This window comes from Ammodytes marinus (assembly GCF_949987685.1).
Source record: "Ammodytes marinus genome assembly, chromosome: 3".
Taxonomy (NCBI): Eukaryota; Metazoa; Chordata; class Actinopteri; order Uranoscopiformes; family Ammodytidae; genus Ammodytes; species Ammodytes marinus.
The window spans coordinates 22,875,110-22,901,160 of NC_137232.1; the positions used below are offsets into that span (position 1 = coordinate 22,875,110).

The 26,051-nt window shown below is 43.4% G+C and overlaps 1 protein-coding gene across 5 annotated transcripts in view; it reads right to left on the reverse strand.

Moving 5' to 3' along the window:
- The window catches only part of dscaml1 (Down syndrome cell adhesion molecule like 1), a gene marked incomplete at both ends in the record, with an annotated part of 89,120 nt that overhangs the window by 7,586 nt on the left and 55,483 nt on the right, over positions 1-26,051 (reverse strand). For 2 of the 5 annotated variants that reach the window (XM_080052988.1, XM_080052986.1), the window contains 18 exons: positions 688-841; positions 4,444-4,583; positions 7,850-8,005; positions 8,122-8,268; positions 11,233-11,473; positions 12,009-12,079; positions 12,319-12,486; positions 12,694-12,822; positions 12,992-13,088; positions 14,141-14,346; positions 16,292-16,471; positions 16,664-16,783; positions 17,419-17,697; positions 19,976-20,105; positions 20,678-20,820; positions 22,984-23,283; positions 23,991-24,266; positions 25,386-25,664. In XM_080052988.1, the coding sequence (XP_079909114.1) occupies positions 688-841; positions 4,444-4,583; positions 7,850-8,005; positions 8,122-8,268; positions 11,233-11,473; positions 12,009-12,079; positions 12,319-12,486; positions 12,694-12,822; positions 12,992-13,088; positions 14,141-14,346; positions 16,292-16,471; positions 16,664-16,783; positions 17,419-17,697; positions 19,976-20,105; positions 20,678-20,820; positions 22,984-23,283; positions 23,991-24,266; positions 25,386-25,664 (3,216 nt within the window). Of the gene's footprint in view, positions 1-687; positions 842-4,402; positions 4,584-7,849; positions 8,006-8,106; positions 8,269-11,232; positions 11,474-12,008; positions 12,080-12,318; positions 12,487-12,693; positions 12,823-12,991; positions 13,089-14,140; positions 14,347-16,291; positions 16,472-16,654; positions 16,784-17,418; positions 17,698-19,975; positions 20,106-20,677; positions 20,821-22,983; positions 23,284-23,990; positions 24,267-25,385; positions 25,665-26,051 lie in introns of all 5 variants that reach the window. The other 3 variants (XM_080052990.1, XM_080052989.1, XM_080052987.1) reach the window with 3 other exon arrangements.

Consider the following 26,051-nt stretch of genomic DNA (forward strand, 5'->3'; position numbering starts at 1 on the left):
ACAGACATTTCAAAGAGTGCTCTGCTGATTAAGGATTGCATTTGGACAGATAAACAATAATTTAAATTGTAGTGACAGAACGAGAGATTGTCTTTTTTATTCTCCACATTCAACCTCATCATTAAGAACTTGCACCTAGATTAACCATAATGCATTTTGACTGCAGACAGTTTGGACAAAGATTTAGGAGCATCAGAAGCCTCTAGCCATTGGCCTCAAGCAAGAAGGAAGGGTGACAGAGGTTTGATTTTTTCCAACTCCACAACCCCAGATTTATTTTAATTTTTAAATGTATAATCCTAGGCCCCAACCGACGCTAAAGCAAAATTACATTACCCCCATCTGGGGGAAATGTCATTTGTAAACAGACACTTGATGTGTTAAAATGGTGCACTTTCCTTTTAAATGCAGTTGAAACAATGGTTGAATGTAACCTAGACGTTTAAACGTATCCTTTTTCTGCCCAGTTTTAACCTTGCCACCTTTTTGGGTGTGTCAGAGAAGTGAGCATTTTCTAAAGTATATTCTTCTCATAACTGAATAAACAAACTTTCCACACAGGAAGATGTGATCCCTGGAACACTGTTTGACATTAGAAAAGTTTTGTTTATGAAAAGAAAAATATTTACTTTGCATCCAACCTACTTCTCTACTCTGTGTCTCCTTATGAATCTCTCTTGGACTCACCCTTGGCCGCTGGCTCCACAGTGACTTTGTCGCTGTAGTTTCCCCGGCCTGCAGTGGTGACGGCGGAGGCCCAGATCAGGTACTGCTGCCGGTGGTTGAGGTGAGTGATTCGGTAGAACAGCAGCTCTGGATTGGCTTCATACTCGCTGGGCATCTAGGGGAAAGCCATGAAGAAGAAGGAAGGCAAAGCGTTACTATCAAAGTTAACTGCACATTAAGATTTATAATACAGAGGTGAACACTCTCCAAACATGTTGTGCGAAAAATCCTGCAAAGCCTTATGATACTTATTTTTCCTTTTTAAAACCATCTTTAAATCTGCTATTGTATAGGCTAAATGTGTTTACTTTGTTAACAGATCCATAGCAAAAAAAAATTATACTTAAAATATTAAGTATTGCACTAAAATATCTTCTCAGTACGAAATTGATTAGCCGTGGAAACGAGTGGAATCACAATAAAGACATTTTAAAAGGTTGCCAAACCACAGCTAAAAACATGACAATATACTGTAGATATATTATATTATATATTTTTAGAATTTGCATTGAGACTGAAAAAAATGCACCCTTAATAATTCCTTTTTTTTCTCTCTGTCATACCACGACTTTTGCATTGTATCATATGTGATGAGGAGGAGAACAAAGTAAAATCTTACAGGCCCAAAGGGAAGCTCATTTTGTCGCTTTGCTGGAGAGGCAAACAGATTGTGAAGGGCTGAGTGAACATCATTCTAATGTGGACCAAGCAAGCACTATATACTCTCCCCGGGTCAGTGCTACAGGAAAAGAGAGGAGGAGGATGGGGGGGATGAAGGTACCAAGGGATGGGACATATTCTATTATGATTTGCTGTGTGGAATGGATAGAGCTGGAGGGAGGAAATAGGATGGTATAGACTAGGAAAGAGTTGAGAGGGTTGGATTGGGGGGGAAATAAAGCCCACTTCCTCTCCTCCCCTGTTCTCCTCTGGGAGGGCAAACAGAGATGTGAGACAGTGGAAGACAGACAAATGAGTCAGTCATAGATATCATGAACAGTCATCCACTAATGAGGCCTATCTGCTGCAGGCATCAGCAATGACAGGGAGGCAGAGGAGAGGAGAGGAGTTCCATAAAACAGATATGAAGAAAAAGAGAAATGGATGCACACACGAGCGAGCGCAAATACACATACACAAATACACTGACACACACACACACACACACACACACACACACACACACACACACACAGACATCCAGTGGCATACATGACCTGGAGGTGGATGTGTAATTGCAGTGTGTTTAACCCAGGCATGTGTCAGCTGTCTAGACATATACACATCACTGTCCCTCCGACACACACACAGACACACTACCTCTTCTTTCAATGCCTGCCAGTCACTATTCACCTACCCACCAATTATAATCCGTATTCCCTCAACTCCTACTCTTTATCTACTCCTCATGTATCTCAAAACCAAGACACACACACATACACACACACACACACACACACACACACACACACACACACACACACACACACACACACACACACACACACACACACACACACACACCTACACACACACACACACACACACACACACACACACACACACACACACACACACAGTCTGTTTCTGAGCCTCCACTATGAAGAATAGAATATAAAAAAAGGGACGGAAAAATATACAATCACAAATTTACCACATACGCTGTGAGATAGCACCCAAAAATTCAATGGCGCACTTTCAATCAAACCTATTACTACAGTTTGACACGGACTTGCACTTGTGACTGGCAGCCCTGGCCTTATGCACAGATGAAACATGGACAGCAATACCAGTGTAACATATTTTTTCTTAGAGTCAGTAAACGCAGCAGACCCCTAAAAACCCTAGAAGACACTGCAGCGTTTATAAGCTCTGTCCTAGCCTGCTGGGGTTGTTGTCTGCCGAACAGTTTACTCTATAGAGGCAAATAGATTCCAGTATTCATGTTTTCTTTTCACATATATGAGCAGGCCGTCATGGAGGGATCCACCGGGCTTTTTATTACTTCCTTGTGTTCCCTGTTTATCATCCATACCTCTTGTCTCTGTCCTTTCTGCATTTTTACTCTCTTGCTATCTTTTACCCCTCTGCGCTATCCTTCTTCTCTCCCACTGCCTTCACTCTTCATCCTTCTCTTCATTTCCCTGTCATCTGTGGGCCCACTCCTTGCTTTCGATTCTATCCATCCTTTAGTACCCCCCTCTGTTTTACATCCTCTGTGCATTTCCCCCCTCCCTGATGTATATCAATGTCTTCTTTTTCCTCACCCTGTACATTTGTCACTATACTCTTCACTACAGGCGGAGGTATGGCTGGATGGATGGATGGATGGATGGATGGATGGATGGATGTATGGGTGGATGGGTGGGTGGGTAGATGTTGGGGGGAGGGAGGGAGGGAGGGAGGGAGGGATGGAGGGAGGGAGGAGTGACAGAGTGTGTGTTGCTGTAACGGATATTAAAATATTCCTTCGGCGTTGAGATAGTGGTGATCCAGGGAAAGATAGAGCGAGATAATGAAAAGAGGAACAAAAGTACTCCCTGCGCGGTATGTCTGATCCCCCCCCCCCCATCCCTCCTCCCTTCTCTCCAGTCGCACTCATTTACATAGTAATCATCCCGAACTCTGCATGGGGGCTTCAGAGATATAGAGACAGAAAGAGAGAGACGGAAAGACATAGATAGATAGATAGATAGATAGATAGATAGATAGATAGATAGATAGATAGATAGATAGATAGATAGATAGATAGATAGATAGATAGATAGATAGATAGATAGATAGATAGATAGATAGATAGATAGATAGATAGATAGATAGATAGATAGATAGATAGATAGATAGATAGATAGATAGATAGATAGATAGATAGATAGATAGATAGATAGATAGATAGATAGATAGATAGATAGATAGATAGATAGATAGATAGATAGATAGATAGATAGATAAATGGATGGACGGACGGACGGACGGACGGACGGACGGACGGACGGGCGGGCGGGCGGGCGGGCGGGCGGACGGACTGACTGACTGACTGACTGACTGACTGACTGACTGACTGACTGACTGACTGACTGACTGACTGACAGACAGACAGTATTATGTAGTTTGTGTCTTTGTGTGTGGTAGGAATTATTTTTTTGCTTGTGAATTCACATCGTCATAAGAAAACAAGTTATATATATTCAAACCTCTATACACATGTGTGTGTGTGTGTGTATGTGTTTGTGTGTATGCAAGCAAGAGTGTGTGTTTGCTGTCGGCTTGTTTTCTGCCCTCGTTGATGAACAGATGAGGTTGTCCTGGCAACATGATGAGACGCAGATATGCAAATGAGGCTGGAGGGTGAGCTTGCACGCACACACACTGCAGTATAAAGGAGCTGCTTAGACTGCAGCACTGGACCACACACACACACACACACACACACACACACACACACACACACACACACACACACACACACACACACACACACACACACACACACACACACACACAAATACGACATCATAATTAAATCAATTTTCTTTAATCTTAAATCTAATCTTATTTCCTCAATAAATGTATAACAGAAACTATATTCTGCATAATGAAAAAACAAGATTATATCCCCTTCATCGCCAGCCATGTTTGGATGCTCCTGTTCTCCCTTCATCTCCCTTTCATTCACCTCTCCGCCCTGAAACTCTCTGCACCCCTCCTGTAACTTACCGGTTGGCCTGACCCGGGGCTGGAGCAGTAGATGGTGTACTTGCGGATGATTCCATTTGGCTTGTGGGGGGGTAACCAGGACACCACAACACTGCTGGCAGAGGAGGGCACAGCTTTGATGCCAGCTGGGGGTCCGGGGTCTGATTCATAAAGGGGAAAGAAAGAGATTTAATAGCTATACCAGTTTTGGGGGAGATTTGCCAATGCCAAAATATTAATAAGGAGATTGGTAGTGAAAAATAACCTGGCTCCGCTGGTTGTGTAGCTAGGTAACACGTGTAGTACCTTTATAATCCAAACAAAACTTTTGTAACAGGGATGCGTAATGTTGTGATACATGTTGAGCAGGTACTCTTTTATTACAATTTCCTCAATTCTTGTAAAACAGCCCTTCTCCTGTTCTTCTTTATTGCAATCGGACACATTTTTACCTGGCAATATTCAGTGTTCATGCGGGCTGGATAAACCAGCTTGTACTTTGTAAAATTGTAGGGCATCGATCAAAGTTTTTTGACATTTCATAGACCAAACAGTTAAATGAGAGAATGATTGGTAGATGAATTATGATGATGTTGCTGCACCTTTACTCAAGTGGGTTTGTTTGAGCATGCTATTAACCTTGGATAATGTATCGGGTTGCCATGTGTTGCCACATACACCTATGGACAACTCATTCTGCATTATTCTGCAATTTCTTTGTGTATGCTTAAGGGATTAAGGGCTTATTTTGATGTGTTTATTCTTATCAGGGGAAAAAGAGTCAACAAAAAGAGTCAAACATGTTTGTGTAACATTGATGATTGTGAACATCACGAAGGTTAGAAAATCCTGAGAGAAGTAGACGCCGTCACCTTACTGTGATGAACATTACACTCACCGGCCACTTTATTAGGTACACCTGTTCAATGGCTTATAAAAACAAAAAGCTAATCAGCCAATCACATGGCAGCAATTTAATGGATTTATACATTTAGACATGGTCAAGACAATGTACTGAAGTCAAACCAAGCATCAGAATGGGGAAGAAAGGGGGTTTAGGTGACTTTGAACATGGCATGGTTGATGGTGTACGGCAGGATGGATCCATACTTTCATGTTGTTTACGCCAAATTCTGAACCTGCCATCTGAATGTTGCAACTGAAATCGAGACTCATCAGACCAGGCATGATTTTTGAATCTTCTATTATCAAATTGGTGATCCTGTGAGAATTGTAGCCTAATTTTCCTGTTTTTAGCTGACAGGAGTGGCACCCGGTGAGGTCTTCTGTTGCTGTAGCCCATCTGCTTCAAGGTTGGTTGTGTTTTCTGTTCAGAGATGTTATTCTGCATACCCTGGTTGTAACGAGTTGTTATTTGAGTTACTGTTGCTTTTCTATCATCTCAAACCAGTATGCCCATCCTCCACTGACCTCTGACTTCAACAAGGCATTTTACCTCCACACACATGCTGCTCACTTGATATTTTTTCTTTTTTGGACCTTTCTCTGTAAACCCTAGAGATGGTTTGGAGTGAAAATTCAAGTAGATCAGCAGTTTCTGAAATAATCATACCAGCCCTTCTGGCACCCTCAACATTGCCATGTTCAAAGTCACTTAAACCCCTTTCTTCCCCATTCTGTTGCTCGGTTTCAGCCTCAATAAGTTGTCCCGTCCAGGTCTACATGCCTAAATGCATTGAGTTGCTGACATGTGATTGGCTGATTAGTTATATGTGTTAGAAAATGTACCGCTGCCTGTACCTAATAAAGTGGCCGGTGAGTGTATATCGGCAACACACACACACACACACACACACACACACACACACACACACACACACACACACACACACACACACACACACACACACACACACACATTCATCATTGGTTCAAATACACATGAGGTGGGTTTTGTTGATTTTTTAAGACCACGTGACCACCCAAAAGTTGTGTGGTTTGCCGAAAATCACATAAAAAAAAAAAAAAAAATAGTATTACAGAACAGTTAGTGGCGTTCGGAGCACAGAATCTAGGTCTACTATAGACTACTGACGTTTTCAGAAAACCCTCAGGCATTAAGGACATGCATCTTAGACTGCCATAGTCATCAATGGGTTAAAAGAAAGAGCATGAAAAATAACTGGATAATGAACCTCAGTCTTCTTCGCTCCTGTGCTTTACTGTCTACTGTCTTTGTGTCTTGGAGAGAGGGGCAGAGAGAGGCAGGCTGAGAATCTTCTGTTTGCACAATTCCACTGCAAACACTTTTCCATATGTTACAGACAGAACTGAAGGCAGAGGGAGGGAAGAGGCCAAGAGAAATGGAAAACACTAAACGTATGTGAAGAGGTTGCCCCTGGACACAGTGTCAACCCGCATCAGGGAAAGAGACACACTCAACTTACCCCCTCTGACAAAACACACACACACACACACACACACACACACACACACACACACACACACACTCTCGCACGCACTTAAACACTCACACAACACACATATTTGAAGAGCTATTGCAGCGAGGCCAGCTCATAAAATGGAGATATAGTGATGAAGAGAGAATAAAGGCCCTTTCTGAAATTACACTTCTTAGAAAATCTGCTCCTTCCCTCTTTCTCTCTCTCTCTCTCTCTCTCTCGCTCTCTCTCTCTCTCTCTCCAGCGCTCCCTCTTTCTTTCAATTTCTCCATTTCCAGACGCCTGCCTCCTCCTCTGCCTGGCCCCAGGGAGGGAGAGGAGAGGCGGATACGGATGTAATCCACAGCCCGCCAGTGTAAGCACAAAATTAATTCTCTTTAAGCCACAAAGAATTAATCCCTCTACTTGTGCTGGGTGCTGAGCTACACTCGCACACGCACGCACGAACGCACGCACGCACGCACACACACACACACACACACACACACACACACACACACACACAAATATATGTACGCACACACACGTACCTGCACCCCGCACACCAATGCTAAGACATTGTGCACATGAACACATGTAAAAAAACACACACTTAACCCACGCCAACACTTCTGCATATTCACATGCACAGACCCACACACCCTTAGGCTCCTTAACCACACACACACACACACACACACACACACACACACACACACACACACACACACACACACACTTTTTGGCTTCTTTATTCTCATTAGCACTGGTAATGGCATATCAGAGCGCAAAGAGGTTTTAATCAGCAACCTCAGCCTCACAAAAAAAATCCCCCCCCCCTGGCTCTCTGCCTCCCACACTGCAGCCTAAATCGTGAACAAAAAAACCCTTAGAACTGGCCCAAAGCTGCAGTCAAAGCAAATGACCTATTGTAGCATGTTACACCTATTAGCATGTTATAGGTCATTTAGTTTTATCGATGTTGAAAGATCTAGTAAGTATGCACTAAGTAAGTATGCACTCACAGTCTTCGCGGGTTTGGATGTACAGGACATTGCTACGGACCCCGTCTCCGGCCTGGGTGTAGGCAAGCACCTGGATGCTGTAGTTAGTGAACTTCTCCATGCCTCTGAGCTCCACCTGCTCTTTGATGGTTGTGATGTTTTGCATTTCGCCCCATTCTGTGAAAACAAAAAAAGGACACAGTGGTGTTCAGACCAAAGGGCTGAGATGTTGCTGCCATAGTGACTGTCCTAGGTATAGATGACAGATAACAACACACTTAACACACACACACCTCCGTCCGGGAAGACAGCCCAGAACACGACACGGTATCCCTTCAATACTCCGTGCAGCGTCATCCTGGGAGGCTCAGCCCATGTGATGACGGCCTCGTCCGATGTCACAGAAATGGCTCGCACATTCTGTGGGGGCTGACTGGGCACTGAGAACAAAGAGAGAGAGAGAGAGAAAAAGAGAGAGAAACGTAATATAACAAGCTATCTAAACCATGTATCTTCAGTTATCGACCTTATGTATTTCACAGTTGAATTCAATAAAAAGAGGCCTGTTCTCTGAAAGGTGGAAAAAATATTCACATTGTGTGATGAGCTGGATTAACTGGAGAAAATAGGGGAAATATTGTGAAATATTAAAAACCCAATAGTGTAGATGTATTGCGTGTGATTTTTACACATTTTCACACATTTCCACCAAGTTCATATTTTGCTTCTTTGGAAACTTTAGGATCTGGGCCCGCTGGATGGTTTTAGAGGTTTAAGCAGGTTTTATTTTTCCTAAAAGTTGCTTATAGATAATATACAGTATAATCTTATCACTGTCTGGCCATCATCTTGTGTGAGCTTATTACAACTAGTCATTTAGGCTTATTGAGTGTGGGTTTGTAATGACTTCTCCATCGCCTGCTCAGCTCGGTTGATATTTGTGAAAAAATTTATTTTACTTTAAAGCAAATGCCGCCATTGTTTCCTCGAAATAAGGACCGCATTGGCTATGTTATACATTAATTAATTAATAAATAAGCCCTCTCTAAAACACTACAAGGCATTTCTATATCAAACCTGAAGTGAGTAAACAGGCTAGCGATAGATGAAACGCTCCATAAGTCCAGCCTGATGCATAGGACAACCACCATATCTCTCTCTCTCTCTCTCTCTCTCTCTCTCTCTGTCTCTCTCTCTCTCTCTCTGTACAAGCATCCTTCTGTACCCGCCAGTCCAGGTGTCTCTTCTATTGACCACCGCTGACCATTAGTCTTTCAGCCTTTGAATAACGCACACTGTTGACGATGAACAGAAGTCAACTTGTGAGAGCGACGGAGGGGCAGGAAGAGAGGAAGAGAGCCCAGTGAAAGACAGAGCGCTATGAAAGAGAGAGATTGGGCCAAGTCCACCAGGGAGTTTCTCTGCAGCTGGTGAAGTGAGAGAGAGAGAGAGGAGGACGGAGGAAGGGAAGGAGGGAAAGGAGAAAGAAGGATTAGAAAACTGAACCAGGGTTTTGCATAAATAAACCTTTAGGCTCTTAGTCTAAATAATTACAACGCAACAAAATGTAGCCCCGTTCCTCCCTTCCCAGTCACACCTTTATGAGAAGAGAACATAAGGATTTAAAAGAGGATGTTAACAAAAAGGTGAGCTAGTTCAAGTGCCTTCACATTGCCAGCATTAAGGGTTTGAGAAAGGGGAAAAGTATGAGAAGGTTGTTGATGTATAAAATCACCCTATATAAATTAGTTTGTAGAAATAAAAGAAAGATAATAATGAAAAGGGCAGTTTTGGACCGTGGCCTCGGGGAGGAGGAGATGGGGATGAGGGGCAGAGGAAGAAGGGAGGAAGAGAGGAAGAGAGTTAAAAGCAAGGGGAGCGAGGGAAGGGCAGAAAAAGATGAAAAGAGGGAGCAGAGAGACAATGAGCTCAGCTGTGGATAATTACAGCAGGAAGCTAGCAAAGGGAGCGAGAGAGAGACGGGGAGAGAGACAGAGACAAGCTAATTATAATTATTTTTGTATGCTTGTTGTTATCACTATTATCATAATGGCCATCAATATCACTGTCGCCACGGTGACAGCCACTGGGAAGAACTGGAGGGCCGTGTCTGCTCTGGACCAATGGGGCTTAGCCAACTGTACGCTGGGTAGACAAGTACGTAGGTGACGTGTCTGTGTTGAGGCCGATGTGGGTGATGTATGATAGGCTACATAAGGCATGTTATTTTTTAATTGTCTGTTTTCTTAAGAGAAAAAACAAAAATTTACTTTGAATTGTTTTCTTTTAAAGATGTATTTTTCAGTGATTTAATGTCAACAGCTGTTGGTGAATGTGTTATTTATTTTGCTCCTAAATGGCCAAACGTCGATTATTGCAGCTTGCTTAAAAAATATATTATTTTCCAAGAAATTAATGAAAGGCCTCTTGTACTCCAATTCACATACAAACTACTGTAAACTAAGTCCAGTGGTGTAATTGTTCAACTGCTTACTATCCCTCAATCCCTCCCACAAGACTACATTTACCCTCACAAACATTTTTGCCTTCTCACATGTTTGATAATACTGGATATTGTTTGGGATGACTTGTGCATAACAATGCCAACATTTACTTTTTGAATTTCAAAATAATAAGTGTCTATCAAGGGGTAAAAAATAATTTCTTATAATTGTTAGACTGGGAATTGTTGAGATTATTTGCTTTTGTTTTGCTATTTTTGCACTTACCTTGATGACTTAAAAAACATGACAGATTTATTACATGCTTTTCTCTTATTATGAGCATTGTCTTGCACAGCCAGATGCAGTTTCAAAACAGTCAATTACTGTATATTAGTACTTTTTTAGTTCATTCGGTTATTTATTTATTAATGTGAATATTCATTCGTTCTCTATTAACTCAGTGAATATTTGGCCCATCTAACCCTGGCCTTCAGGATGCATTGCAGTATCTCATCATGTCTCACTATGCAGGCACATTTCAGTCTCCTCTGCAGTGCTCCTGAGTGTGTGCTTTGTCTACTACTACGTGTGTCCTTGGTATTTGCAAAAGAAGCATTTGGATTCCAGCAGCCCACATTTAATCTTGTTGAAAGAAAGGAGAGAACGCAGTAATTTTTAGGTTACAAAGCATGGCATGATTTGACACAGTTCATACAGTACAAAAAGCTAGAAGAACAATGACAACAGGAAAAAGTGTAGTAACTGTGACTCAAAAAGCCAAAGCAGGTAGAGGATGATATTTACTCTTGCAATGTACTGTATAATGCTGTTCAATCTATGTTCCTTGTTGCTGCTGGTCACTGAAGTAACCCCTGCATTTCACACATGCACAGAAATGTAATAATTTGACATACTTGCTGAGACATGCTATATTGTGTTTTCTTGTTTACTGATCCTCACCATCCTCCAGTGTTGTAGCATTGATCTCTGAGCTGGAGGGCCCGGTGCCGGCTCTGTTGAAGGCCTGCACCACCACACCATACTGGGCAAACTTCTTCAGGTTGTCCAGGGTGTAGACCTCGCTGTCTCCCGTGGCCTTCATCTCCACGATGCTGTACTGGCCGTTACTGCCCGGGCCGTTCTCTCTGTAACCGATCTGGTAACCCCGGATCACCCCGTTCTGCAACTCCTGCCTGGGAGCCTGGAAAATGGAAAAACGGACAGCACCAACATCAGAATCATGTATTCCTATGGTGCATGGACATTTAAAGGAGAAATAAGTGATCTTTTTTGTTAATATACGTGTTAAATCCTTCTATATTTCATACAGCAATCACTTAAACATGTGCAGTTCATAACACAGGTCTCCCAGTAATTCAGCTTTGCAGTAATTGCCAGATACAATTTTGAATATCCCGCTTGTTTTTTATCCAATCAGGAGACAGAGCGCTATAGAGAGGCGGGTCCTGTGCCTGTGAATGATGACTCGCTGCTCTCCATCGCGGCACTATCTGATAAAGACGGCTGTGCATTCATGTGGTGGTGACGTAGGGATGAGAGAGGGGACTGCTAACTGACTAGCTAAAAGGACCATATCACTTACTTCTCCTTTAACCATTATTTGGCAACTTTGCAAGCAGCAAAACATGACGAAGTGTGCCAACATTACACAAACAAATACATATTTGTTTTAAGTACATAGCTGTTCAGAAAGTCAGTCAATTGTAACACATTACCTTCCAGGTGACCCTGATACTCTGAGAGGTCACAGGCTGCAGGATAACTTCCATCGGAGGACCATCAGGCTCTGCATAGAGAGACAGACACAAACAATCCTTATAGCTATCATGTTTCCAGAAAGTCTTATGGAGTCTTAACTATTCCGCTGTACAACTTTCAAAGATGTTATCCCTGTATCATTGTAATATACTGTAGCTTTTAATACTGAATGCTCATTCAAGGACAGATGTAATAGCTAAGGGCTAAGTGCTAACCGTAGTCGCCAGCATTCATGTCAGTACAAAGCAGTGCTGTCAAAATACTTACGTGCTTCTTCTGTGCTGATGGTGAGTTCCTTACTGGCCTCGCTCTTGCCTATTGAGTTGTAGGAGTACATGCGGATGCTGTAGACGGAGGCGGGGTGAAGGTCCACAATGTTGGCCTGATTGTTAGTGGGGGAGATGTTTCGAGTGGCGTGCTTCAGCTCCCAGGTATCTGACAAATAAAGATCACATTTAGTACAGTGGACTATAGTGCAACACCTTTGATGAAGAAAAGGGCAATTCTGCTTGAAAAATGTAGCACTTTAAACTGACATTGTCCATTTCAGCCTATTCTTTGGGTGTTACCGTTAGCTTGGCATATTACACTGTCACGTTCCCTTTTCTATCTTTCAATCAAGAATACGCTTGTTTTACTTACCTGTCTTGTTCTTATACTCAATATCGTAGGAGCTAATGACGCTGTTCCCATCAAATCTCTGTGTCCAGCGGAGATTCATGCTGCGATCTTTGACTTCTCGCACCTCCAACTCAGGAGGGTCTGGTGGCTCTAAGGATTTAAAGGAATTGAGTGATCAAAAGCAGGGAGGCAAGATTGAGGGAGACGGAGGTCTTCCAAAATGGGGACTCGTGTTTAGATGTGGACAGAGGGAAGAGCAGGTTGGTGTAGCTTTAATCGATATAGAGAGGAAATTGTAAATTTCTACAGGAAAGGTTACCTTGCACAGTGAGCTGGATAAGGCCTCGTCCCTCTCCATAAGAGTTGATGGCATGACAGGAGAAGAAGACTGAATCCTCACGCTCTGCCGGCTTTAGCTGAAGCGAGTTAAGGTAGAAAGAATGTATCATTCTTACTGAAATGTTTTATTATTTACAGTCATATGACTTATAATTTGTAATGTGTGTATATGCATTTATTGTATATTGGGGGGGGGGGAGGCTGTCATTTGTCAATGCCTATAACGCTTTTTGAATTGAATTTAACTATAAGTGAAACAAACAATTCTGTCTTTGTGCAGGCAAACTGCATAAAGCACTGCTTCACAAAGCAGAAGTGGCCTGGTGAGAGTTTTTCCTCTAGCATTCCGGTTTGGTATTGTCTACCAATACCTGCTGGTGACTCATCGTGCACTGCATTTAGCCTGGTCCTACCAGACCATCGTACTTCATTTCATTTGTACAGAAGAACTGGAATCGCTCAATTGACAAACATTAACTCACTTTAAGGTGGGTGTCTGTTGAAGTTTAAAACTATTGGATCTGCCCAGTGCCACTCTGGATCTGCCAACCAATCACATAACGTTTGGTCGAATCGTATGTCATGCGTCGGCTTCTGAGGCACTCCCTCTGTTCATTGATTGGACTGGCAAAAATCTGGCCGCAGAAAACCTCTGAATATACCGCAGGCCCAGACTGACTACTGAAAGCGAATGAAAATTGAGTGGAAGTACATAGGCGGGCAGTGCCAGGCTACACTACATTGGGAACAGAGGTTCGAATCTAGTGGAATTTTGCACCATTTATCACCCACCTGCTTGCAAAAAGTCAAAAGAGCAATATGTGCGACACACCCTCAGTCCTAATTCTTGATGGTGAAGGTATATCCTCAAAGCATGTTTTTAACCAGTAAATTTAAATAAATGCACACCAAAAATACAGTTTTTTTCCCATATCAGTACACCTCAGGCAACATAAAATATAGTACACAGCTCACTAGAATGTGCACTACGGCTCACAAAAAAAAACAGAGCACAGGCAGGAGTGATATAGAGAAAAATGAGAGCTATCCGTCTGCTAAGTAAGAGCCATGAAGACAGTGCTGTCTGATTTAATCAATAAGTTGCTCCATCCTACGTATATATTCTTACCCTGAGTGTGGACATAACCTCGTCTGTCTTCTCATTGGGACTGGTAGTAATGGAGTAGCGGGGGTTACGGTCAGGGTCGATGACTGTGTCGCCTCTCTCCCAGCGGATGATGATGGGCCATTCGCCCCTGGCTGTGCAGTTCAGCTCCTTCACGTGGCCCTTCTTAGCCATGGTAGTGTTGGGGTGACTGGTGATCATCGCAGGGACTGGAGGAAGAAGAGGAAAGTGAAATGTGAGACGAAGATAAGGCGAAAAAGTAAACAGATTGATGAGAGGGATATACTGTATTATGGCATAGGCAGAGAACAGGAGGAGGAGCACAGGAAGTAAAAGAAAGAGTAAGTGAATAATAAGCAGGGTTTTAAAGGTGCACTATGTAACTTTGGGGTATGTTCTCATAATCAAATAAGCAAACTTTCCACATAGGACAATGGTCCCTGAAACACTGTTCGAAGTGAGACTGCTAACTTGAAAAGTTACTGTTTCACTGTCGTCGTTAACAGCAGCAGGGCCCACAGTTTTGTTTACAAACATATTTTACTCTAATGTTTGGTTCCAGGGGGCTTCAAAATAATTTAGTTTTGAGTTATGATAATGGAATTATTCAATACTAAGAATGACATCTAATGAAAACACATTTTGTAAACTAACTGCGGGCTGTGGAAATGTAAACAAATTCCCCCATCTCTTGAAACGGCATAGTGCGCCTTTAATCCCAAAGGAAGAAAGAAGTGAAAAGGAAGAAGAGCAGGACAGCTGGCAGTTAAGAAGGTGGAGTTCAGAGTAGCCGAGTTGCATTGGAGTTGAGTAATGAAGAGCTATGGGTCAATGAGGGAAAGTCAATAAACCTCCTCTCTCATTCTCCAATAGTTAACATTGGGGTCTAGGTGAATGAAGAGGCGAAAATGATACACTCTACCTTCCGTGTACACTCACAACCACACACACTTAATCTTCTTCGGCGGCCCACACACGCACTCACACACACACACACACACACACACACACACACACACACACACACACACACACACACACACACACACACACACACACACACACACACACACACACACACACACACACACACACACACACACACACAATCTGAGAGGGGTTCTGCTGTTTTGTTTTCATCACTTATTCATCTCACCCTCCCTCTTTTACTCCCTCTCCGCTCAGTGAAACAGACAGAATTGAGGGAGGCAAAGGAGAGGAACGGTTCAATCAATAACACCAACGCCAGAGACACACAGAGAGCGCGAGAGAGTGAGAGAATGCGAGAGAGTGCAGGAGAGGCGATCCTGTAATAGCAGAAACGGATGAAACTACCGGTTGTATTTATGTGCATCTGGTTATACTGTATGTGTCTGAGTGTAGGAGTGTAAAACGGAGATATGACATTAAGTGCTAACAGTTCTTTAGTGGGAATAGCTTTTTTTTTTTTGCAAAGTCATGGTCCTGCATGCTACAAAATACATTGCCCTCTCGAAATGCACTACTTGATGTTTGACCAGTTTGCTCGTGTGTGCGTGTGTATGTGCATGTACATTTTCCCTGTGCATTTTCACATTGCATTATACGGTGTTACTGACAGCGAGGGCAGGGGGGAGAGATTGATTGCAGATAATGATTACGCTCAAAGTGTTTTTGATTGTCTCTAGACAGATCCCAAGAGTCAAAAGATCAATCGCTCAGCTGCTCGCTTTCTCTCTGCCAAACACACAAGCACGCACACACACACACACACACGCACACACACACACACACACACACACACACACACACACACACACACACACACACACACACACACACACACACACACACACACACACACACAGCTTTGTCTCTCTCACTGTTCCTCATTGTTTTGCACTTACATCCATGGTCACCTTTGCCCCTACCAATTCATCAGTTTGTATATGTTCATGCCTACTGAACAGAGGGAGAACAATGCAAGCTTTGTTTGTTTGTGTGTGTGTGCGTGCGTGCGTGCGTGTTTGTGTGCATGCATGTGTGTGTGTGCGTGCGTGCGTGTGTATTAAGACTGATCAATCAGAAACATCGGATAGCCTCACTGCAGTCATTTTATGCAATGCAAAACTACACTGCTACATTAGCCTGTGTTGAGTTTGAAAAAAAACTCACTCTTCACGGTGAGGACCATGCTCTTGCTGATGTCAGAGCCCACGCCGTTGGAGGCCTGACAGAGGTAGAAGCCCCGATCCTCTTCCAGGACATGTCTGATGAGCAACGAGCCGTTATTCATGATCTGGATACGGCCAGTCAGAGGCACAGGGTGGTACTGCTGCGGATTCCCAATACCCGCTGGATAAGAAAGACAAAATAGAAGTGGAGAGAAGATTATGATGAATAGCAGATAGTGACTGAGCGATCTCTACATTTGATCAAATTTTACTATGGGCAGTGAATATGACAATGGGCTGAGAAAAAGCCAAAAGGGGATGCATTAGTGTACATAGATAAAGGAATGAAAGATGGGTCATGTACCTAGTGTACCTTTGGCATGCTTCCACATGACCTTGGGAGGAGGGTATCCATCTACCGAGCAGTTGAGGATTCCTGCCTTCCCATAGATCCCGTCCTGGTTGTTAGGTTGCACTACAAACCGGGGAGGCACTGGGGGGGAGGGGGGGAAGGAGAGTAGACGTAAACCATAAAAAGCAACACTAAACATGATATTTGAGTAAAAACATCACCAATAGTACTGCAGTTGAAGAAAGTATTTATCATTTTCTTATTGGTAAAACTCAACAATGTCACAATAAGGAAACTTAAGGTCCTGCACTCAAAATCCTACTTAAGTGCAAAAGTATTATCAGCAAACTGCACCGGTTGTGCAGAAAAGTTGCTCATAGTAGTGACTGATACTACTATACATCAATATACATTAGGTTACTAGATTAATAATACACTTACTATTACTACTTTTATATTCAGTCTATGATACTGACTCATCAATACACGTAGCAATCTAAATGTTGCCAGGTGTATACATAAAGTATACAAATATTATCAGAAGGGAATGCCTTATCTGTTTTGTTTTTATTCCCTTTTTTTGGAGTGTTACCCATCAGAAGGACCAACATTCAGGATATATCAGTCTCTGATCCTTACATTTTGACCACACTTTATTCTTATCTAATTTCAATACTCAATAACAGCATTGCTTTAAAAAAAAACCCTTCCCTTTCTACTTCAGCTCTTTCTTGATATCAACTTTATATGCTCTCACCACTTCCCCCCTCCCTTACCTGTAACTGTGAGCTGTCTTTCCGTGCTGACGGTGGCGGCGTCGTTGCTGGCGATGCAGGTGTAGTTGCCGTTGTGTTTGAGTGACACCTTGGAGATCTGCAGGGAGCTCATGAACTCTTTGGTGTCGATGGTGATGCCCGAGGAGGCCACGATCTCCTGCCCGTCCTTGCGCCACGTGATGCGTATGGGCATGTCTCCAGACGCCACCACGCAGGCGATGTACATCAACTTGCCAATGGAAGTCGGTGGAAAGTCAAAGGGCTGGATGAGTGGGGGAACTGAGAGAGAGGAAGAGAGGAGTGGGATATAAAATGGTAAATGGTAAACTGACTCCACTTACATAACACTTTTTCCTGGTTTTTCACAGACCCAATGCACTTTACATTGTTTTGTACACAGTCACACACACACCGATAGCAGCTGCTACCACGCAGGGCTTACTATCGGGAGCAATTCAGGGTTCAGTGTCTTGCCCAGGGACACTTCGACATATGGCTGGGAGGCGGGGGATCGAACCACCGACCCTGCACTCCAGTGGACAAACGGCCTACCTGCTCGACACAACCGCAGAAAACGTGAACAAGAGAATGATGAAGAGTAGAAAGGAAGGTAAAGTAAATTGAAATGTAATAGACACAAAGTCATTGATGGGAAAATAGTGAAATAATAGATGGTAAAAGAGATAGAAAAGTCATATTGAGTCGAGGAAACGCATGATGAAAAGGAATGCGGGTTGGAGGCACAGAAAGGCAACAGGGTGAAATGAAGGGTAGATGGAGAGAAGACGAGGAGAGAATGGAAATAAAGTGGGGGAAAAGATGAATGAAAACAGTTAGAGGGTTGTTTAAATGAGCGGGGTTAGTAAGAGGTGAAGAGAGAGATTTAAGGTAGATGTGAATAAGTGAAGGATGGGAAAAGGAGAGAGAGAGAGAGAGAGAGAGAGAGAGAGAGAGAGAGAGAGAGTCAGTCAGATGTTGAGACACAGTGAGTATATGGGGTAGACACACAGATTTGAAGATTCGGAGGGCATCCAAAGGACATGGGGGTGGGAGAGTGGGTGATGTAAAGGAAGAAATATATAAGAGGCGGGGGAAAACAGAGAGGGAAGATACCGTTTTCTCTAGGGAATAGTTGAGAATCTCTCATTTTCACCTGACAGGCTGACTGGTAAACTAGTGTTCTGTCTGTATGTCTGTCTGTCTGATTGATTCAGTCTGTCATCTAATCCTGGACCTCTAAAGAGAGTCTTGACACCACTGCCTGGCCGGCCTACTAGCCCACTATACCCACTGTGCAGCATGCCTGTGCCCCCTAACAACCCCTGCCAACTCCACCCTGCCCTGCCCTGCATAAGCCAGCCCATAATAGCTGCTCTAATTAGAGCCCCCATCCGCAGGGGGAAGAGCTGTGTTGCTATGGAGAGCGAGCGCGTGGAGGTGATGGCGGTGGTTTGGAGTGGGGGAGTAGGGGAGGGTGAGGCTGGTGGTGGGGGGTTACAGCTGAGACATCTGGGGGATTTAATCTGGGCCTCGTTAAAATTCATCTAATTAAATCAGAGACATGACGAGCACACATTCTTAACCAAGAACATACCTACATCCACACACAGCGAATGCACATGCACACAGTATACGCAGACAGCCGAGCACCGCAAATGTCACACTTCTGCTTATGTCAATTCAAGACACACACACACACAACCCCACACACCCAAACCAGACAACTTCTTCCTAAAACAAACATGTCCTGCTATCGCCGCGGAGAGCAGAGCAAAATAACATACAAGGTTACATGCGGGTTATATACGCACACGCACCGTGTCATTCATTCAAACACACACACACACACACACACACACACACACACGTAGATTATGCATTTGTGTGGCATGCGCACACACACACATCTTATACAATAGCACTCCTGTTCTATGTAATTGCTGAGTGGATGAGAGTGCGCACTATGCCACTCCGCCCCTTAATCAGGGGTTATTAGAGGCAATGCATACAACTTTCTTCATTCCTCTCCCTCTGTTCCACTCACCCCCTACTGCTCTAAACTGGTTTTACTCACTCTCTATCCCTCCTACAAATCAGACCTATTTTACATTCATATTTATATCTACTGCATTTTAAATCTTAAAGCTGGGGTGGAGCATTTGGGGAGAAAATGGCAGTTGGGATAGAGATTTGAATCCAAATACCTCAACCGCTCCACTTGTTCTCTTTGGTCCCTCCCCTATGGTCCCTCCCTGACACGCTCTACACCAACAAAGTCGTGCAAAAGTGAATGGACAGTCCCAACAGCCAATAAGAACAGAGAATCGGAGCCTCGCTCTGATTGGTCAAAGTGTACAGCTCATGTTAACTTTGACCAATCAGAAATCACATACCCCAGCTTTAAGACCCAATTAAGCACTGCTAGACTCATAAATCACAATTCTAGAGACCTCAAACGGAAATAATCATTTATACCACACACAAAAAAATAAGAATATGCATTCTATTGTGCTTTATGCTATCTATCACATTCAATATGATCAGTCCTGTCACTGACCTTTGACAGTGACGTAGACTGTCTGCGTGATGAAGAGCTGTGGTTGGATGAGAACACTGCAGACATAGGCCCCCTCGTCCATCCCCTTCTGAACATCGCTGAGCTTTAGAGTCCCGTTCTCATACACTACCTTTAGAAAACAATTAGTAGTGTTACATACAGAGATGGTTCATGCATGCTTTCATGCCATTTCAGTCATCCCTATCCTATTATTTATGTTATGCCGTCATTTGTTTCAAACAGGGACTATAGATGTCAGTGGTCGTATCCACGGTGATTCTTAAGGTGAAGTATTTACTCGTCAAATGCCTGCATGAGCTGTATTATGTTTCGTTATAACGTTGTATGAAATGTAAAATCACATTAAAATGTGATAGAAAAAGAGCCCTAATCTAGTTTGAAAATTGGTCCACAGGTAGTTAAGGCTGAAACACAGGCTAAAACTAGACACTACATTCTGATGTGTTCATATTTTCTGATATACATTTTACATGAAGCTTTAAAAAAGGCCAGATGATCCGCTGAAAATAATCATTTGTGTTTTCAAAGAGGTACTAAATGAGCCGTTACGCAATAATCTACATACAGGATAGGATTTATGTGACAACATAGCATTTGTTTATGTTGCCCATGTCTGTAATATTAAAGTTCTTATATGTATTTGTATTGTTTTTAAGCAGAAACACAGATAGTTAACTCTACCTGGCGATGATTGTCAGGCAGCAGAAGCCCCTCTTTGTACCAGTTGATTGAGTAATAAGGGTAGCCAATCACACGGCAGTTTATGAAGGTATTTCTCCCTGCCACTGCAGTTATGTTCTTCATAGGCCGAATCCTCGGGGGACCTGATGGGAGAGAGAGAGATACAGAGAGAGAGAGAAAGAGAGAAATAGAGATACAGAGAGAGATGGGTTGACCAGAAGAAAAATGGTGGGACAAAGAAGAACATTAGTTGATAGTGTCAGAAACAGGTCATGGAAATTTTAGGAATTAAGGGGAGGAGGGGTGACAGGAGAGGGTATTGGGCAGAAGGGTCAGGGACAGAAGAGGAAAAAAAGCATGTAGGGATGTAGGTAGAGAGAGAGAGGGAGATTCCTCCTGTATAATGTCAAGCCTTAATGTTAAAAGCTTTCATTCTCAAGTTTATCTTGGAGAGGACTTACATAGTCATTATTTTCTTTCTCAAAATAACTAGTGAAAATGTAAACATGCTAAATGAGCTGTAGTATTTTGAGTGGCAGTTATACTGAACAATAGCGGCCACAACACATTACTGGTAGACTAACTGGAACAAAATGAATGTGAATGTTTTTTATAAAATATACAAACATCTAAAGTGCCATGGTTGAGTGGTTACCTCACAGGATTGTTTCGCAACGTCGCCGGTTCAATTCCTGCCCGGGGACATTTGTTGCAAGTCATTCCTTCCCGCCTCTCTCTCCCCATATTTTCTGTCACTTCTCCAGCTATAACTTACTTTACATTAAAAGGCCAAAGGGCCCCAAAACATATCTTTAAAAAATATTATTGTTTTATGATACAAAATCTAACACACATTGAGCTTGTACCTCAATATGTCAGCCATCTATCATTGCCAAAAGAAAGAGAATTAAGGGTGTGAGCAGACAGGCAGGCAGGCAGACAGAAAGACAGACCGACACAAAATGTGTTTAGCATTACTGGAAGACACTGAGTGAGAGCTATCACTCACTCAGCTGTAACTCCTCCTGACCTTCTCACCATTGTTCATCTTGTATCGTTGTTTTTGTCTCTCCTTCCAGCCCTCCTACCCCAGCTTCTCTCTCTCTCTCTCTCCTCCTTTTCTCAGCGTGTGCTGAGCTTTGAAGTTCTGACGGGTGAAAGATGTATTATTCAGTAGCACCGTCGCACAGACCCACACGCCGCCACACACAAACCGAGAAACAGTGTACACGCTCATGTGTGTTCAGCTCTGTCCGTGTGGCTCAGTATCCTTGCCGGTGGGCCCCTCTCACTGAATGGGATAAGTTAAGTGTATCACATTTCAGTGAGTGGATAAGCCTATTAGTGTGTTGCTGACTTTTCATGTGTGTGTCCATGCAATTGTGTATTTTTGTCAGAATGTGTGCTGCATGAAGGGCTCAGGGCAGGCTCTCTGGCAATGGGGCTCATGCTCACTCCAGTGTGTTTGCATATATCTTCTTAGCAAACTCACATGTCACAACTACAGATTTCACTAAAGGACGGAGAGCAGAGAGAGAGAGAGAGAGAGAGATAGAGAGAGAGGGAGAGAGAGAGAGAGAGAACGTGATACAGCATGTCCATCGGTGTCACTCCTTCAGCAGTCCTGTCACCAGAGTTCACCATCACTCCCCCATCAGACACACACTGGCACTCCTCACTCTCTTCTCTCATTTCATCTATATTCTCTCTTTGTCTTCAGTCCTTGGCCGGCTGTTTCATTTTTCTTTCCGAAGTTTCTTCATCCATTTATCCTTTTATTTTAATGTTCTGTCCACCTTTAAAAGTGTTGACGTGTGTGCGTGTGAGTGTGAATACAGATGTATACACTTGGTATATGAGTAGAGTATTTGTTTGGAGAATATGTGTTCATATGCGTGTGTGCATTCACACAGGCACATGTACAGAGCTATACGGTAGGTGATACAGCAGGACGGAGGGGCTAGAGCGGACGGACTCCAAGAAAGAAAGATCAAATGAAACACACAAAAGACTATATGGGCTGCTGGAGGAGGAGAAAACACTGACTGCTGCAGAACACTAACATAATCTTGAAAAGACTGACAAACAGACAGGACACAAAAAAATAAAACAAAGAGAAAAAAGGTTAAAAATAAAATAAGAAAAAGTATATGCAGCATGTTAGAAAGCAAAAAACACACATAGAAAAAGAGATAGAGCTTAAGATAGATAGAGGGATAGAGGATAGGATATGGGTCAGGGTAAGGGTAAGGGGGGAAGGCTATGAGAAGCCTCTGTATGACTGATATTGAAAAGTAGACAGGCACCTCTTACGTTTATGCGCGCTTGGTACTCGGCGCTACCGGCCGAGTTTCGTGCGGCGCACCGATACACTCCTCCGTCCCGAATCTGCGGGCTGCTTACGTTGACGTGGCTGACCGTGCTGCCGTCTGACAGCGTGTACTGGCTGGCCCTGACGCGAGACAGGTCCCTCGCCACCGGCTCGTCGTCCAGGGTCCAGGTGATGGTGGGGGGAGGGGCTCCTTTGGCTGCGCACATCAGAGAGAAGGGTTCGCCCGGCACCACCACCCGCTCGCTGAAGGAAGCCACGATACGGGGTGTACCGTCTGGAGAAAAACCATCACAAGACAACAGCGGACTTATAATTTTGGATATTCTTTGGCAAGCATGTCAATATACTAGAGATCGGTAACACTTTACAATAAGGGTACATTAAGTAACTGTTACTTAATGCTTAGTTATTGCCTAATAAGCTAACCAATAACTAACTGTTGATAACTGCTTAGTTAACATTATTTTATCAAGCATAGTTAATGCCTTACCAAGCATTGACTTACCATTAATAGCTAAGCATTAACAGTTACTTATTGCTTAATAAGCATAACCTAACCGTTAATAGCATTAAATAAGCTAACTAACAGTAAATTAATGTACCCTTTTTGTAAAGTGATCAATCTAGTTTGAACATAACAGAAATGCTATGACAAACTGTTTTACTCAGTAAATGAATGGTACTCTATCAGTTCTCCCTAACCCCATGAACATCCTCTCCAGATACTTGTGTGGACTTATACAGCGGCACATATAGCAGTAAAAGCATGACTTGCTTCTGCAGCGTTCATGGTGGATGTAAATATGTAACGTAAACCATGTGTAATTATTGTCTCATTGAGCATAAAAACAGACATCCAATCATGTTTTAGTATTAGCAGTAAAATACCCTATGGCAGTTTGCATATATATATATACATACATATATACAGTATACATTCATGCCTGTAAGCCAACATGGTAATCCCTTTTCCGTCCTCACCTTCCAGCAGTATGATGGAGAAGTCCTGTGCAGTCTGGACCTTGCGCGTGGCAAAGCACTGGTAAGCTCCCGAGTGTCTCTTCTGTGCAGCGGAGATGAACAGTGTCTCATTGTGAGACCCCTGGATGGAAAAGTGCTGATCGGGCAGGACAGGTTCTGTGTTACGGTACCAGGACACAATGAAGTGGGGGGAACCCTGCACGGCACAGGATAGGATAACTGTGCTGCTGATCCCCGTCTTCAGGTTCTTGGGAGACAAGGTGACCCGCAGTGGTTCTGGAGAAAGAAACAGGTAGAACAGAGTTGTTTTGTTAAGGAAAAAAGAAAAGAAAGGAGAGGATGAATTAAGAAATTATTTTTATTTAGCTTTTTGTATCGACAGCTATACCTTCTCATTCACAAGCTACAACCTAAATATTGAAGCTACAGCAATCGGTGTGTATGCAGGCTGGTCTCAGGAAGTGCAGGCACCCTCTTCTACCATTGCTTGTGTGTGTGTGTGTGTGTGTGGGGGAGGGGGGATGTGTGTGTGTGTGACAAGCAGCGAGGAAAACCGAGACAGAAAGACAGAAAGGGGAGAAAATGTCAGTGAGCAATAAAGCAGCTGCTGAATGTGTGTGTGTGAGAGAGAGAGAGAGGGAGTGACAGTGCATGTGTAAGACTTTCTTCACGGGCGATAAGTGCATGTACTGTAAGTGTGTATACAAATATGTGAGTGTGTGTGTGTGTGTGTGTGTGTGTGTGTGTGTGTGTGTGTGTACCACCTTCTATGCCCTCTGTCATCGGAGGTTTGTTGGTTGTGCAGTGATGGGCCCTGTGGCCAGTCTGCCCAGTGTCCACTTAATTCACCCTTTTTCCTGACCACACTTAAATTCCACTTCCTCAACTTACCCCCTGCTCTTGCCACAAGCGTGCCATCTTCTCCCTCTTTGCCACCTCCTTGGCATCTCTTCCATTCATATACACAACATACAGAAATGCTCTCTCTCTCTCGCTGTATTTCCCTCCCTCACTCACATCCCTCGGTAAACAAAGCGACAGGAGTGCACGACCACTGTTCTGCTCCGTCTCCGTAGTGATGCCTCGTTGAAGTTTGAGAGCACGGCGGGAGGAAACAAGCCTTCCTCACGCTTAGCCCAGATGAGAGGGGGGAGGGGAGCCAACAGAGCTGAAATGATGTCTCCATAGCTCCTGTCCATGACCTGACATAATATTCACTGACTCTGTCCATTTCACTCTGTTGCTCCATATGTAGTTGTCAGTGTAGACCAGTGGAAGTCACAGGAGGTAAACAACATGATTAGTGCTGGTTTTGTGGTGTGCTGAGGGCGGTGGTCACTAATGAATATTAGTATTTTTTCTAATCTACTTAACTATCTTGAGTCCTTTACCCACCTATGACGTTGAGGTGACCTGTCACCTCTTTGGAGCCAAAGCTGTTGGTGACCTCACAGATGTAGTTGCCGCTGTCCTCGAGCCTCAGGTCTGAAATGGTGAGGCCAGTGATGCGGCGCGTCCAGCGGGAGTCTGCCGGTAGCGGCCGACCATCCTTTAGCCATCGGATGGTTGGGTTTGGGTATCCGGATGCGATGCAGGGCAGCTCCACACTGTGCCCCAACTGCACCTCACCAGACTGGAAACTGTCCAGCACTGACGGGGTGGACTCCGTAGGGTCTGTAGACGAAGCACGTCAGACATTATACAATCACACTTAACACACTACAGTTCAACATTTTGAATGTTTAGCTTTTTGAATGTATAGCTTTTTGCCTCATTCTCCGACTCGAGAAAAGGCCACAGAAACCGTTCCTGTAACTGTGCATGCAATTTTTTATATAGAAATGGGCAAAGATCAGTCATCCAGGTTAGCTTAGCTCAAACACTGGTAGTCATGGGGAGCAAGTGAAAATTTAAACTTCACAAACATCACCAATCCACGCTATTGTGCGCTTGTTGGGACTTGTTTATTTACCAAGTTATGTTGCATTTTATATGTTTACACTTGATGTAATTTTTTTTAAGATATTTCTTTGGCATTTTTCATGCTTTATTGACAGTGTT